The sequence below is a fragment of the Mesoplodon bidens genome (assembly GCF_964165515.1).
Source record: "Mesoplodon bidens genome assembly, chromosome: 6".
Lineage (NCBI taxonomy): Eukaryota > Metazoa > Chordata > Mammalia > Artiodactyla > Ziphiidae > Mesoplodon > Mesoplodon bidens.
Window position 1 is genome coordinate 35620759 of NC_138162.1, and position 17708 is coordinate 35638466.

The window sequence follows — 17708 nt, forward strand, 5'->3', positions numbered from 1 at the left end:
AAACAATCTTATGGTTATTAAAGGGAAAGGAGGGGGAGGAATAACTTAGGAATTTGGAATTAACAGATACACACTACTATATATAAAACAGCACAGGGTACTATATTCAATATCTTGTAATAACCTATACTGGAAAAGAATCTGAAAAAGAATACATATATAGATATTTGTAACTGAATCACTTTGCTGTCCACCTGAAACTAACACAACATTGTATATCTACTATACTTCAATAAAAGAAAAAAATAGCAAATGCTTATGTAAATTAAAATATTTTAAAAAGCAGAATAATGTCAAGAGTTATCACAAGGCAGCAAGAGATGCTGCCAGACTGTGTGTTAGGTATCACCATGGTGCTAGCCCAGAGGTTTTCCAGTTGTGGTTCCAGGACCAGCAGTACTGCCATCAGCAACACCTGGGAAACTGTTAAAGAGGCAAATTCTCAGGCCTCACTCCAGACCTATTGAATCAGACACTCTAGGATGGGCCCAGCAATCTGCTTTAAAAATTTTTTTTTAAATATTTATTTATTTACATATGTACGCATGCATGCATGCTGCATCGGGTCTTAGTTGCAGCATGTGGGATCTAGTTCCCTGACCAAGGATTGAACCTGGGCTCCCTGCATTGGGAGTACGGAGTCTTAACCGGGAAGTCTCCCAGCAATCTGTTTTTTAACAAGCCCTCTAGGTGATTCTGATGTCCGCTCAAGCTGGAGAACCATGGTGAAATAATTTTTGTATTGCAAAGCATGCATAGCCCATTAAAGCAGAGTTTAAGGACTCTGACGGCGTGGAGAAAAAAAGGTATTTTAGATTTAATATCCTGCTCATGCTTAGAAGAGCACGTTTTGAAAACCTGTTCAGTAAATTCTGGTCAGGCAGGTTTTAGTCTAGTTCTGGATTGTGTTTTTATGTTTGGATTTTAAATTAAAAAAAAAAGTTTTAAAGTAGCAAGACAGAAGTTGATGACCATGATAAGACAGAGTTCTAAATATCTACATGTAAGTTGCCTGATTGAAAATAATCTCCCAAAGATGAGAAAACACTTCCCACTAATGAAATTCACTGGATCCCATGTGTTGACTTACTTTCACATCTGGCACTTGTCTGTGTCCACGTCTCATCAGGGTTGCAGGTGATGATGCTTTGGCCCTGGAGCAGGAAGCCTTCCCTACACTTGATAGACACATTCTGATCGACATAGAACTCCTTTTCAGAAAGCACAGCATTCTCAGGGATCACAAAAGGGACAGGGCATGGATTTGCTGTTAAAAATAAAAGAAAATATGTACTAGTATTTTCCCTCTTTTCTGAGTTTGCTTCTTTGAAGGCGGAGCATTAGCCCTGCTGGAGCTGGGTTCTCAGTGATGATAATATAAGGCTTAAAAATACAGAACTTCACACCATCACCCTGATACCAAAACCAGACAAAGATGTCACAAAAAAAGAAAACTACAGGCCAATATCACTGATGAACATAGATGCCAAAATCCTCAACAAAATACTAGCAAACAGCATCCAACAGCACGCTGAAAGGATCATACACCATGATCAAGTGGGGTTTATCCCAGGAATGCAAGGATTCTTAAAAATACATAAATCAACCAATGTGATACACCACGTTAACAAATTGAAGGAGGAAAACCATATGATCATCTCAATAGATACAGAAAAAGCTTTTAACAAAATTCAACACCCATTTATGATAAAAACTCTCAAGAAACTAGGCATACAGGGAACCTACCTCAACATAATAAAGGTCATATATGACACACCCACAGCCAACATCATTCTCAATGGTGAAAAATGGAAACCATTTCCTCTAAGATCAGGAACAACACAAGGTTGCCCACTCTCACCACTATTATTCAACATAGTTTTGGAAGTTTTAGCCACAGCAATCAGAGAAGAAAAAGAAATAAAAGGAATCCAAATCAGAAAAGAAGTAAAACTGTCACTGTTTGCAGATGACAAGATAATATACATAGAGAATCCTAAAGATGCTACCAGAAAACTACTAGAGCTATTAATGAATTTGGTAGAGTAGCAGGACACAAAATTAATGCACAGAAATCTCTTGTATTCCTATAAACTAACAATGAAAAATCTGAAAGAGAAATTAAGGAAACACTCCCATTTACCAATGCAACAAAAAGAATAAAATACCTAGGAATAAACCTAGCTAAGGAGACAAAAGAACTGTATGCAGAAAACTACAAGACACTGATGAAAGAAATTAAAGATGATACAAACAGATAGAGAGATATACCATGTTCTTGGATTGGAAGAATCAACATTGTGAAAATGAAAAATGACCCAAAGCAATATACAGATTCAATGCAATCCCTCTCAAACTACCAACGGCCATATTCAGAGAATTAGAACAAAAAATTTCACAATTTGGGGCTTCCCTGGTGGCGCAGTGGTTGAGAGTCCGCTTGCCGATGCAGGGGACACAGTTTTGTGCCCCGGTCCGGGAAGATACCACATGCTGCAGAGCGACTGAGCCCATGAGCCATGGCCGCTGAGCCTGCACGTCCGGAGCCTGTGCTCCGTAACGGGAGAGGCCACAACAGTGAGAGGCCCACATACCAAAAAAAAAAAAAAAAATTTCACAATTTGTATGGAAACACAAAAGACCCCGAATAGTCAAAGCAATCTTGAGAAAGAAAAATGGAGTTGGAGGAATCAGGCTCCTGGACTTCAGACTATACTACAAAACTACAGTATTCAAGACAGTATGGTACTGGCACAAAAACAGAAATATAGATCAATGGAACAGGATAGAAAGACCAGAGATAAACCCACACACATATGGTCACCTTATCTTTGATAAAGGAGGCAAGAGTATATAATGGAGGAAAGACAGGCTCTTCAATAAGTGGTGCTGGGAAAACTGGACAGCTACATGTAAAAGAATGAAATTAGAACATTTTCTAACACCATACACAAAAGTAAACTCAAAATGGATTGAAGACCTAAATGTAAGGCCAGACAGTATAAAAGTCTTAGAGGAAAACATAGGCAGAACATTCTATGACATAAATCACAGCAACAACCTTTTTGACCCACCTCCTAGAGAAATGGAAATAAAAACAAAAATAAACAAATGGGACCTAATGAAACTTAAAAGCTTTTGCACAGCAAAGGAAACTATAAAGAAGATGAAAAGACAACCCTCAGAATGGGAGAAAATATTTGCAAATGAAGCAGCTGACAAAGGATTAATTTCCAAAACATACAAGCAGTTCATGCAGCTCAACATCAAAAATCAAACAACCCCATCCAAAAATGGGCAGAAGACCTAAACAGATACTTCTCCAAAGAAGATACACAGATTGCCAACAAACACATGAAAGAATGCTCAACATCACTAATCATTAGAGAAATGCAAGTCAAAACTATCATGAGGTATCACCTCACACCAGTCAGAATGGCCATCATCAAAAAATCTACAAATGATTAATGCTGGAGCGGGTGTGGAGAAAGGGGAACCCTCTTTCACTCTTGGTGAGAGGTGAGAGTGTAAATTGATAGAGCCACTATGGAGAACAGTATGGAGGTTCCTTAAAAAACTAAAAATAGAACTACCATATGACCAAGCAATCCCATTACTGGGCATATACCCTGAGAAAACCATAATTCAAAAAGAGACATGTACCACAATGTTCATTGCAGCTCTATTTACAATAGCCAGGACATGGAAGCAACCTAAGTGTCCATCGACAGATGAATGGATAAAGAAGATGTGGCACATACATACAATGGAATATTACTCAGCCATAAAAAGAAACGAAATTGAGTTATTTGTACTGAGGTGGATGGACCTAGAGTTGGTCACACAGAATGAAGTAAGTCAGAAAGAGAAAAACAAACACCGTATTCTAACACAAATACATGGAATCTAAAAAAAAAAAAAAAAAGGTTCTGATGAACATAGGGGCAGGACAGAAATAAAGACAGATATAGAGAATGGACTTGAGGACATGGGGAGGGAGAAGGGTAAGCTGGGACAAAGTGAGAGAGTAATATTGACATATATACACTACCAAATGTAAAATAGATAGCTAGTGGGAAGCAGCTGCATAGCACAGGGAGATCAACTCGGTCTCAACCACCTAGAGGGGTGGGACAGGGAGGGTGGGAGGGAGACACAAGAGGGAGGGGATATGGGGATATATGTATGCATATAGCTGATTCACTTTGTTATACAGCAGAAACTAACACAACATTATAAAGCAATTATATTCCAATAAAGATGTTAAAAAAAATACCCCATAGTATTTGGTTTGGATATGCACAGATATCTTTCTCTGGGCCAATCTCACCTATAGGTGAGTTTTCCACCATGGTTTAGACATTTGGGAAACTAATTAGAACACCGAATCTGATTTAATCCCCTCCTAAGGTCAACACACACGTTTGCAGAGAGGAACTGGGTGGCTCCAAGTCCCATTTTCCGTGCAGGAGGCCTCGGGTGCCCCTTCAAGGCTGTAGCCTCTGTTGCAGGAATACACCACGCTGGGTCCAGCAGTACTGTTTTCAACTTCAGCTTTCCCGTTCAGAAACCCAAGTGGAGCTTCACACTTGGTCTCTAAAAAGAAAAAGAAAAGCTTCATCTTAAGTGATTTTCCCAATCCTCTTTCCTTCTGCAAAGAACTTGTAACACTTATTTAATAACTTAGGAAGAAAAAGAAAAGAAAACCACAGAGTAACAGGATCCATACAGAACATTTTCTTACTATCTTGCATTTCAGAGTTAGAAACTATTCAAACCATTATCATTGTAGTTTGAATTAAACCTGCAAAACGGAAACAATCCCCTCACCGACACCATAGCAATTTCCTATTCCAGACATAGGTGTTTCCTTTTCACTCTCCTCTCCTTTCACCCTGCACGTACATTCACACACTTTTTGATAATGAACAACTGAGATTAAAAAATGCTATTACTGGGAATGCCCAATGATGCCTTTCTGTGACTTGAGATGTAACTCAATGTTTATGTATGTGTTTATGTATACACACACACGCACACACGGTTCTTTTTTAGAACTAAAAAGTCATATTCTCCATTGAATTTCAGCCATATAATACTGCTTAAAAGACTTAAGATTCCTATTGCATACAAAATCAACTGATTAATCTGTACTAGACAGTATGGTTGAAACAACAGTGAACAAAGATTTAGGTACCCCAAGTCCTAGTGTTAGCTCTGCCGCTAACGTCATTTCTGATACTGGGCAGGTCACTTTCCCTCTCCCAGCCCGTTTTCACTCATTGGTCAACTCAAGGGTCTGGGCTAGATTATTCAAGAGGCCCCTTCTAGTTTGAAAATTTGATGACTCCTCCAGAATTATTAAGAGAAAAACATTTTTAAGCCTGCCGTTTTGACTGGTTTGTAACTATTGTATTTACATACATTGTGTTTCGGCAGAGTAGTAATATGAGCCATATCCTAGGAACAGAGTCACCTGTATTCACCCACATCCTGCTAAATACACTTGACTGTTCTCATACAATGAGTTAATGAAAGTTCCAGAAACAGCGTGAATATTCAGTTATTGGACAGTGGTACCAACATCATTTTAAGAAGATGTCAGTATTGCCCAGGACTGTTACCAAGGCAACAGCTCTAAGCCTTCTAATTTATCATTATTTTGGGGAAAAACCCATAAAAAGGCAGGTAAACTCAATAATTAACTAGTTTCTAAACAAAATGTTTGCCATTCCAGTGTCAGCAATCTTGTGCTCTATTCCAGTTTAATCATTAATCTCTATCACAGTGTTTCGCCCTTCTATTTGTTTGGTGCCCTTGAGCAAAAGCCCGTAAAAGGTTTGCATGTAGTTCACGGAGTCAATTTTTTTTTTTTTAATTACAAAAATGACTGATAAAGAAAATGTGGCCACATTGTTATTTTGTGTCCTTAGTATCATTTGGGGGACTAAGTGTCATTTGACTTACTTTTGCACGTTGCCACCCCTCCACTCCACTGTCCGTTCTCCTGACAGACCCGTTCCCTGTTCCCCTGTGAAAAAATGAAAACAGGTCATTGACAAGATGGTACCTCTATAATGAAAAACTAAGGGAATGCAAAGTCACCTCAGATGTGAACTTGAAACTCTTGGCACTGGAATGCTAAATAAATTCATTAAATAAATATAGTTTAAGAGGTAGGTTTAAACTTTCAAAAATGTTTTCATCAAATTACCTCAAAATTCATATTCTGGCTGATGAGTGTAATTAAGGTACAGACTTTGTTTCACTTTTTGTTTAAATGATAACTAATTATAACCAATAGCAAAGACTGATGAAGAATGTGTCTGAAATGTCAGAGAGGTATATTTGCTTAGGATACTTAAAAATATTTTGACTTAAATTTATTTTCTAATATCTGAGAGGTACAGCAAAGAAGGTGAATTATTTTATTTATACCCTTGGACATGAAACATGTCAAGATATCTTATTGGTATCAGGATTGACTTTTTGACAATGTAATGTATCCATTAAAGATAAACTTACCCTATTAAGGTCCCGAGCAAGTAAAATTTTATATATTTTGAGTAAAAATCTTTCTAAAGTTTATTTCCCTGCCTTCAGAAATAGAGTAAAAATAATGTAATTTACTTAAAAAATATTTATAGTTGTTATTCTCAATGCACTTTTGGTGTATTTTCCAATATCCCATAGCCCTTGGGGGCTATACAGGCTGTTTGCCCCCCTAGAGTTATTATAGGCTGAGCTAAGCTAAGATTACTGGGTTTTTATTTCTGGATATAATTTTTATGCATCCTTGCTTCCTCTTTTTTTGTTGTTTATCTTTTACTGTAATCATCAGTGTTCCTAATGATAACCTTTTCCCATGTTTTAAATTCCTAATTTACTATGGAATAATAAGATAAATAAAATTCTCTAACATTATATGTTAAAAAAAAAAAAAGATTTGGTTCCAAGTAATGTATTAAGGGGCTTGACTCTAAGTCAAGTATATGAACCTTAGCACATGGATTTTGTCTCATGGCTTTTCAATCCTCAGAGCTCTTTGGATACATATCCTCTTGAAGCTGTGTTCTAAATTACCAGGATGTCTGAAAAGGAGCAATTGCCTCTACTTTGGTTTTTAGCTGATTGCCTGATGTCTTTTATCCTTAATCTTCTATTCAAAGGTATTTACTTTGAGCTATCAGTTTAATTACTGACAAATCTTTACGTATAAAAATTCCATTGACTTTGATAGAAGGATACTCTCCTGATTTTCCAAGAAAATAAGTGAACCAATCAAATTAAAATTTTTAAAAATATATATTCATTATTTTCTTCTTATTGAAAAAATAATATGTTTTGACTACAGAAAGGTTGGAAAACGTGAAAGAAAAGTACAAAGTTTTCTAGGGTTCTTCATTCAGAGATAAACCTTGTTAACATTTGCTGTACTTTTGTTGTGTTTATATACTTATGTATGCACAGGAAAATATACTATTCTAGTTTGCAAATTATTCTTTAATACTTTTGAGGAAGTATATGACAAGCCATCAAAGCCAGCTCCCTATTTGGGTACTTCCAGAGTGGACTACACTCAAGTAGCTAATTTTAGTCAATAGGTTAGCATTTTTCCCCACTAAGATATTTTCCTTTTTCTTCCAATAATTCACATAATATTCTGTTTCAATTATGTCAATTTTTGTTCCAATAAAAACTGAACTCTATTTTCTGTAACTATTGCTTTAAAAAAAAAAAATCAAACACCGTCTGTTGGTTCCCTCCTTAGTAAATTGCAAATTTTATCATGCTTTTCCTTCTTTCTTTTTCTCTCTCTATCCCTTTACTTATCTTGTTTTTGTTTTTGTTTTGTTTTTTACCTGGAGTTTTAGATCCAGATTAGCATCAAGTTACTATTTTTGACATAATGTATCTGTTTAATCAACAATTAAGTTAGTTATAGTAAGTTTTAGAATCATAGATACCACTTTATTGCTCACTACCAGTGATTTTAGAACATGACTATCTCATTTTTGAGTTATTTTGATTTATTCCTCAGTTGCCTGTAGTGATTTTTCTTTTCTAAGTTTTTTTTTTTTTTTTTTGCGGTACGCAGGCCTCTCACTGTTGTGGCCTCTCCCGTTGTGGAGCACAGGTTCCGGATGCGCAGGCTCAGCGGCCATGGCTCACAGGCCCAGCCGCTCCGCGGCATGTGGGATCTTCCCGGACTGGGGCACAAACCCGTGTTCCCTGCCTCGGCAGGCGGACTCTCAACCACTGTGCCACCAGGGAAGCCCACCTGTAGTGATTTTTATTTCGAGAAGACTGCATGTGTAGTAAAAGTTTTGAGAGTTAGATGGCTCAAAGAAGTTGTTTACCTTACATAAAAATGATAATTTATTTACATATTAGAAAAATTTAACATGATTTACATTAGCTGTCTTAATTGCTTTGTCTGATTTTGGTAATAATATACATACGAGGAGTACTGATAATAACTACCCTCTACTGAACTCAGACAATGCATAAAGGGTGGTGCTTGCCACTTTCTTTTATCTCCAGTCCTTACAGTAACTGTGCAAAGGTGGTTATGGCATTTCTACTACAGATGGGATGAAACAGAGGCTCAGAGTGATTCAGTCAGTTCCCCAACATCTTTCATCCAGCAAAAGCAGAGAGCCTGTAACAGAGGTCTGCTGGGACCAAGTCCCTATTCTTAACCACTTTTCCAGCCATTGACCTTTGGTATCTGGGGCACTTGTTAAAAATGCAAAATTTCAAATTCAACAGTTCTTTTTTTGGTAAGACTTTTCCCTAATGGTGTGTTTTTCCATCCAGAGGCATTATAATGTCTGGGTGCCTCTATTTTTTTTTCTGACATCAGTAGCCATGATGATGATAACCTAAATCCATTAATTCATAAGAGTTGCAAATTCTGAGATTAAAATTCTATCATTATTGACTGATTTCATCTACTATTTGGTTACTTAGTCATCCAGTTCGCATTGAAAAGATACTTTTCCCCCTTTCGTTGTGTTTTCAAACTAATGAATTTGCTCATGGGCATCCCCTAAAAGTTACCAACTAATTTTCTTCTAGTATCATTGTGAGTCTACTGTCATTCATGACGTATTTGATGTGTTTCAGTCCATTAAAGTTATTACTCTTATTGATGCTAAAATGGTCTCATCTTGGCCTGTGGAAGCCTCATCCAATTGGCTCCTGAGGTTTTTTTTTAACATGTAACCTTTGATAGGTTCCCTCCTAACTCATATGATAAGCTTTTCTAGGCTAATCTTTTACATCTCATGTTCCAGATCTGGACTTGGTTATTTCTGTAAGTAACTGGACATTAATATTTAGAAAAACTTTCTCAGGTGATTCAGACATTCTTGGAATAAGAACAATTGTTATAGCATCTCTCTCAATTTTGTGGTTAACACTGGGATATTTCCAAAACTTTTAAGGTAAATTATCTACTTCCTCAAATTTAATGACCCCTCAGTTTGCTATATATTTGTTTAGATTTTATACCACTTTTCTTCTCAACAAATTGCAAGATTAGCACTCCCACATGAAGAGCAACTGAGTTTCAAAAACAGAAAAACTCTTCAACTGCAATAACCATTACATTACCATCCTTCTTTCCCCCCACCTTTTTTTAAAAAAAAAAAAATCTTTTGAGGAAATAAAACAAGATCCACCTAAGCCTAGTTCCAGCTTTCATGGACCTATCTTATGAAAGTTCTCTGGTTCTATGGTCAGTAGAAAAAAAATGGAACATGCTATACACAGTTAACAAATCACTGGCAATGCATACTTCTGCAAAACCTACATTTAATACCATTATAACAGCAAAACAGGAAAGAAGTTTCCTGAAAAACCAAAGGACAACATTATGTAATATAAAATAGGCCTCTTAAAGTTCAAGTTTGATGATGTGTGATCATGCTTTTAGCAAAATTGACTGCAGCATTCACACCAAAGTAAATAGGTGCTGCTGATGGGATTTTAATATTACAAACCAGGCAAGCGTAGTCTTGAGACCTATCATAGTATTTGGTTAGAACTGCTCTGGGGATTTTTTCAGGCCATACCTGCCTTGTGGGAACCTGGAATCTCAATCAAAAACCCTCCAAGGTATTTGCGCCCATTGCTTGAGGAAACCCTAGCTTTGTATAACTAAATTCTTATGGTTGCCTCCCCATAGTGACAGATGGACTGTGTAGAATACAATTAACAGGAGGCGAAAACACAGGTTTAAATGACCAACTAAAGTCTTGTGGCTGGTATACAAAGTTTCTCTTTTTTTCATGGCTTTGATTCTTTAATTTGAGACTTACTTTGCTTTTTAAAATTGTAAGTCACTTTAAATATTTCTTAGAGAGTGCTAAGATATAAGGCAACAAAGTATAGAAAAGTCTTTTAGGACCCAAATCAGTGAAACAAAATGGTGTAACACTAAAAATATTCCTAAGTATATTGGAAAAACAAATTAATGCTAGTTAAACAATTTGTTCGCTTACCTCTAATTCATAACCAGTTTCACAGTGATAAATAATCATGCTTTCAAAGCTGTATTCACTGCCAAACACAAACCCATGTTCTGGACTTTCAGGTTTCCCACAAGAAACTGGACTGCAGGATTCATCAGAAAATGGTGGCTCCCAGGTGCCATCAATCTAAATAACAAGTTATAAGTTACATTTAGAAATTAGTACACATGAATGAAGAAGTCTGCAAATATTGGTTGTATAACAGAATAATCCGCAAATGATAGTCAGAGGACCTAGAACTTGGTCCTACTTCTGCCACTTATTTTCTTTGGCCTTAAAAAACGCACATTAATTATCAGATGGCTTTAACAGTAATCACTAAACAATTTTAGACATTTCTGAAACTCACAAAACAAGCATTTTCTTCCTAATAGAATCCTTTAAAAAATCAAGAACACCAAGAAGTATGTTTTCATTATGATGCATGTGGACTGGATGGTAGATACAAATATTCCATGACTTATAGTAATACACCCTTATATTTTACATAATTCTGCATTTTAATCTAAAGTTGATGAGAAACAGCAACTTTCAGGCATATGATCTAAAGTTTAAAAAGACGGCTTCCTTTTCTCCCTTCCCAACATGAATACTTGAAAACATTCCATCATATATTGTGAGCAAGTCACATAGTTAAAGAAAAAAAAAAGACACACATACATTTACTTTATTTCCTCACCACCACAGTTAGAGTTAACATTTTCCAGCCTTCTTTTCAGGTATAGTGAGGCGTACACACCATGTTTCCCTTGAAGACTGTTATTCTCTTGCTAATGTTGTTTTGTTTTCTTTGAGGAAATAGCATGTGAGTTGAATAGCAGTCTAAAACAAGACTTGAGGCTAAGCCCTTTATTCTACAGATGAGCCAGAAATAATTATATATATATATATATATATACACATATATATGCCTGCCTCATAATTAACCATTCCCCTTATGTCAGAAATATACATTGTATCTAATTTTTCAATACTGTAAATAATGCTTCAATAAATATATTTTTTGCACAAATGATTCTGGGTATTACTATTAACTTTTAAAAGCTACATAGTATTGTTTTCTTTTGATATATCTGGAGTTTATTTTGGTATATATTAATTTTTTTCCCTAGTGGTTACTTCATTGTATCAGAATGATTTGTTTATTAATGATTCCTTTCTTCACTGACTTGTGATGATTCCTTTATCAGAATCTACTTTTGACCTATTTCTTCCATTCCATTCATTTCCCCTTCTACCGAATTTTACACTAATACCACACTGATAGGAGCTTGGCAATTCTAAGTAGCTTTATTAAAGTGACACAAGTAGTAAGCAGAGGCAGAATTTGACTCCAATTTTTGTTTCTGCTACCTTTGCTCTTCTACTAAAGCTGGAAACATATTTGGTAACAATTAGGTCTCATTTCTACACAGAGAGTCTATGTGTAGACCATACACATAGTTAATCTGTCATGAATCTCTTGTTATAGATATTTTAGCATTTTATTTACCTTTGGGACTTTTCACCTGCCCTTGGCACTTTCTTATTTTTAAAAATGGGACCATTGGAAAGAAAGATATATTTTATTATATTTCTACCAAAAAACTTCTCAAACTCTTTGACATGGTTGGAAATGAGACATTTTCTCTTTTCAGGACAGCAAGATACTGCCTGTGTGGATATATGTATATGTATATCTATATCCACACACTTACATATACATATATCTATATACACACACACATATAGTATAATATACACTTACATATATATCCACACACACACACACACACATAGTATAATATATATAAATGAGTTATACCCTACATGTTCTAATTAAGACACAGAACCTTACCTGACATGTTGATATATTAACTCCCTCATAGGTATACCCTTTTGCACATGACACAGAAACTTGCTTATTCACACTGAAATCATCCCCATGAACAAGTATGTGTGTTATGCTTGCTGGCAAAGGACATTTCTTAGGACTGCAAGAGATTCTCTCAGGGAACCAACGACCATCTTTCTGACAGGTGAATGTGTCTATCTCTGTATCCATCGTATAACCTTCTAGACACCTGCAATGGAAAAGTAAAAATGAGTGCCTTAAAGGGAATGCAATATAGTTGGTGACTTATTCTTGGATTCAAGAAGCTGTTATAAAGCTTAGTAGACATTTTATGTGATGTATTAAAAATGACTCAAATGTCAGGGGGATGGAGTTGCCTTGCAAAAACACCAAGAAAACAATGACAACCAGATGAATCCTTAGTTATCCACATTAAGGATTAGCAAAGTCTAAAGTTGCTTTAAATGTTGTTGACATGATTTACCTTTGTTCTGGATAATATCATTATTAAATTTATTTTTATTATGAAATATCGAACAGTTCAAGAAACTCTAGATGAAGTCCAAAATAGACTCAGATACTAGTAAGAATATAACACAATTAACATTTTTGGGCAATCTACTTTGTACCAAATGAAGTCCTCTACATAGGGTGTGTCTTCTTTTTTTTTTGCGGTACGCGGGGGCCCCCCACTGCCGTGGCCCCTCCCGTTGTGGAGCACAGGCTCCGGACGCGTGCAGGCCCAGCGGCCATGGCCCACGGGCCCAGCCGCTCCGCGTAGGGTGTGTCTTTTAATCCTGTTTAGTAGGTAGGTATCATGTAACAGTAGTATTGGTGTTCAAACTCAAGTCAAGCTGGCTCTAAAACCCTCTATGATTTTTAAAATTTGTATTTTTTCATTCAGCAAATGCTTACGGAGCATTTGTTAAATTCTAGTCACTGTTCTAATTGCTCTACAAATATGAACCCATTCTCATATCAACCCTATGAATAGGTGTGATTATTTTCTTTATGCCCATTTTTCAGATGATGAAACTGACACCAGAGAGATTAAATAACTTTCCCAGGAAGCGACAGAGCTGAGATTCTTACCTACGGAATCTGGCTCTAGAGTCCATGGTTTTACCAGTATACTATGCTGCTTTTTAAATTAAACCATTTAATTAACTAACATTTATTGGGTGGATATATTTTTTAAATTTCACAAATTACCAGGCTAGGTAGCAGTCACAGGTTTTGCAAACTTGGAACGATCTGTTTACTAATAAGTGAAGATCTGAAGACAATCAACACACAAGGAAAAACAAACAGGACAGTCTTAGGAAGCAGGTCTTATTGTGATTTCTCAAGCTATCTGAGACACCAACATCCAAATAGAAAATTGAAAATGCATGTCAAAAGTGAGGAATAATTTTTGTTTTTCTTCTTGGTGCACAAACCACTATTCTTTAGGTTTCATTACAGTGACAATCCTCCCTTGGGTCTATTTCTTACTGTAATTAAGAGAAAATGAAGGTAGGGCTAAAATGTCTACAACAGACAAACTTAAGAAGAGTTATTAAATTATTAATAAAATCTAAGAAGCCAATATGTGAAGGATAATCCATAAGGATAATCCATAAAGATATTAATAAAATCTAAATTGATTTAGAGGGTTGAGATATATTTACACATTACAGGCATTTATTCCAATAAAAGTCTAATTTATAAATTCATTCCATATTTTCTCATCTTTTTTTAATACATTTTAAATAGAGAACTTTTCAGCAAAAATCACTATCTGTGCATTAAATGCTTAGTTTGCTCAGATAGCATAGGTTGGATGTCCCCTCAAGACTATCTCCCTATTAATGCTGACCAATTAAAGTATGTGATTTTTGACCTGAATTCTTCAGCTTTTGCCTTACTTCCCCAACATTTGCATATATGAATATAATCATTAGGTGATACCAAAGAAATTTATCAGCATAATGCTTAAAAAAGAGCCTGTGATTTAAGGGATATTAAAGCTAGCTAGATGATCTTGCTGTTCCATGAAGCGCAACAGAACATGATAATTATATTAGGAACTACAGTCTGAAAGTGTAGAAATTTATTCTTATAAGTCAATGGATTTCTGCATAATTGTGGATAGAATAAAACCAAGTGTTAAAAGCTTCAGTTTTTGGACAGCAGTCCAGAGAGGGTGTTTTCTTCCCAGTTAGCTAAATTTTTGACCTATCACTTTTCATTTTACAACCTTCCTGCCTGTGCCCCTTGGAGACTCTAGAGCCACGGTCTTACCTAAGTTTCACTTTACTTCCATAGGTGTGTACCTCTCCAGTTGCCACTGCACTGGAGACAGGTGGTGGGGGTCCACAGGACAGGGGCTCGCAGACAGGATAAGGCTGGCTCCACGTCCCTTTCTCTGTACAAATCAGATCTGAACTGCCTCGGATGACATACCCAGATCTGCAGTTGTAAGTTATCACATTTTCCTCCAAAGAGCCACTCTCACTGGTGAATGCATTTGGTATCATTGGGGGAGAACCGCAAGAAGTGTGTTCACAGCGTGGGAAGCCAGAGCTCCATTGGCCATTGGCTTCGCAGGTGATTTCAGAAAGTCCCAGGAGCTGGAAGCCTTTGAAGCACCGAATCCGAGCTGCCTGTCCACAACCAAAATCTGTCCTGTTGACTGCTCCATTTGGAATGACTGGTGGGGAACACGTGCAAGGCAGGCAGGAAGGTGGGCTGCCACTCCAGGAACTATTGGAGAGACACTTTCTTGAAGGACTTCCATGGAGCTTATAACCAGGAAAGCACTGATACTGTATATGCCCCCCATGATAAAAGGAGAAGCCATTAGGGAAGCCATGGGCAAGATCTTCAGGAGGGCCACAGTTGACTGGTTTACAGAGAGGAACCTGGGCATCCCAGTTACCATCTGATTGACAGATGAGTTTGGGGGCACCGTGCAACACGTAGCCATCTTGACAATGGAACACCACTTTCTTCCCGAAGCCATAGTCCAGGCCATCCATCACCCCATTTGCCACCTGTATTGGGGGGGAACACCTGACAGGCACACAGATGGGAGTCGTCCCACTCCAGCTTCCATCAGCAAGACAAACACGACTGCTGGCCCCCTCCAGCAAGAACCCTTCATCGCAAGTGTACTCAACCTCTTTTTGGAATGTATACTCCTCTCCCTTTACCTGGCCATTTGCTGAGACTGGAGGTGAACCACAGTCCACAGGAATACAAATTGGCTCACTCCTATCCCAATTTTTATTTTCTTGACACATTCTCCTGTCAGTGCCATTCAACACATACCCAGGATTACACTCATAGTACAATATGCTCAGGTATGTGTAGTTGCTTCCTTTGATGGAGCCATTCATAACCTGATTTGGTTTGGGGCATGAGATGGCCTCACAGAGTGGGGAAGTACCACTCCATTCTCTATTCTGTAGACAAAGTCTTACGTCGGAGCCCACCAGAGTGTGCCCAGGTTTGCAGCTATACTGTATGGCACTGCCCATGGTAGTCTCTGTAAAATGCAAAAAGCCGTTTTCAGGAGCAACAGGCAGGTCACATTCAACTGAAATGCATGATGGCGCACTGCCATTCCAAGTTCCATCCTCCTGGCAGATCAGCACAGGGTTCCCCAAGAGTTCATATCCTGGATTACAGGTGTAGGAAACCAGGGTGTTGTATCGGAATTTTGCTGAATGTGTAGCAGGAGATCCCTTTGTGTTTCCCCAGGTTTTAGCCACTGTTCCCAGATGATGAGGCGGGTGAGGAGTCCGATATGGAACTTCCATCATGTCTTCTTCTAGGTTAAAATATTCCTGACCGTCTCTGACCTTAGTACAGTCTCCAAAATCAATGTGAGGGGGGAGACCGCAGTCTATGAGTACACATGTTGGGATGGAGCTTGACCATCCCGACTCTTCACAGGTCTGCATGGCGTGACCAGCTACCTGGAACCCAGGGAAGCAGCTGTAGATGATCATGGCACCATAGCTGTAATCTGCACCTTCTACGAAACCATTTTCAATGGGATGTGGGGGATCACAGTGGATGGCACTGCATGATGGGACATCCACATCCCAATCACCTGTCTCTAAACAAGTCAAGGCTTTGGGACCTTTGAGCCTGAAGCCCCGGTCACAAGAGTAGGTAATGGTCTGCCCATAGTGTAGGTTTGTGTAAGAGAATTTGCCATTCGAAATCTCCTTGGGCTTTGGGCACTCAATGGGTTTACAGGTTGGTTTTCTTCCAAGCCAGTGACCATTTTCCCCACAAAGAGTGGTAGAATTGCCCACCAACTCAAAGCCTGGCTTGCAGGTATAGAGAGCTGTGCTCAGATAGGCAAGACCTTGCACGTCAATGATGCCATTGAGGATTTCCTCAGGTTGGGGGCATTCTACTGGCACACATTCTGGCAGTGGAGAGCTCCAGGTACCATCAGCCTGGCAGAAGGTGGTAGGATCTCCTCTTAAGAAAAACCCATCCACACAAGAATACTTGACAGTACTTCCAAAATGAAGAGCAGAAGAAGGAGCAGGGACACCAAAGGAAATCAGCGGAGGTGGGAGGCAAAGAACCATCTTACAAACAGGAAAAGAATCATTCCACTGCTGGGATGGCAAGCATTTCAGGACAGAGGGGCCCTGGAGGGCATTCCCTTCTTTACAGGAAAATGTCACCACTCCCACCTCGGTGGTCAACTCCTTCAAAACCAGTTGGTTCTCCAAGAGGGGTGGCTCTGGGCACTTGGCGGGCACACACTTTTGGTTTGGCTTCTTATTCCATTTGCCAGATTTCAGGCATGTCCAAGAATGATCACCAATAAGCTCGTAACCCTCATTGCAGAAAAACTGAACCTTGGACCCTACTTCAAAATTGTCTCCTTTCCTGTAGCCATTCTGGATTGGGGGAGGTTTTCCACAGTTGAGAGGGATGCACGACAGAGGGGATTCACTGTGCCAGTGGCGATTGGCTTGGCAGACAAATACAGGACTTCCGACGGACTTATAGCCTGGGTTACACCGGTATCTCACTTCACTCTCAAAGGTCCTGCCAGCTGTATGCTGGATAACGGGAAAAAAACAATGAAGTACAATTTGTATAATGTGTAATATAATGGACAAAATACAGCAAATCACAGTAAAGAAGAACTAAACTAAAATGCCTATGTTAAAATGTATCAATTAAGACATAAGCCAATGAGAACTTGTATTTTTCCAATAGGTCCACTCTATTTTTTTTATTTAAATAAACAAAAAGGATGGCAGAAGGTCAAATTAGGTAATACCTACAGCAGAAATGTTGGCCCCAGTGGTAAGCCCATA

The 17708-nt window shown here is 38.1% G+C and overlaps 1 protein-coding gene across 1 annotated transcript in view; it reads right to left on the reverse strand.

Annotated features, from left to right (window-relative positions):
• Positions 1-17708, reverse strand: part of SVEP1 (sushi, von Willebrand factor type A, EGF and pentraxin domain containing 1) — a gene marked incomplete at its 5' end in the record, with an annotated part of 185989 nt that overhangs the window by 18642 nt on the left and 149639 nt on the right. The window contains 6 exons of the mRNA XM_081236611.1: positions 1091-1267; positions 4423-4596; positions 5968-6031; positions 10509-10664; positions 12376-12601; positions 14656-17447. Of these exons, the coding sequence (XP_081092737.1) occupies positions 1091-1267; positions 4423-4596; positions 5968-6031; positions 10509-10664; positions 12376-12601; positions 14656-17447 (3589 nt within the window). The remainder of the gene's footprint in view (positions 1-1090; positions 1268-4422; positions 4597-5967; positions 6032-10508; positions 10665-12375; positions 12602-14655; positions 17448-17708) is intronic.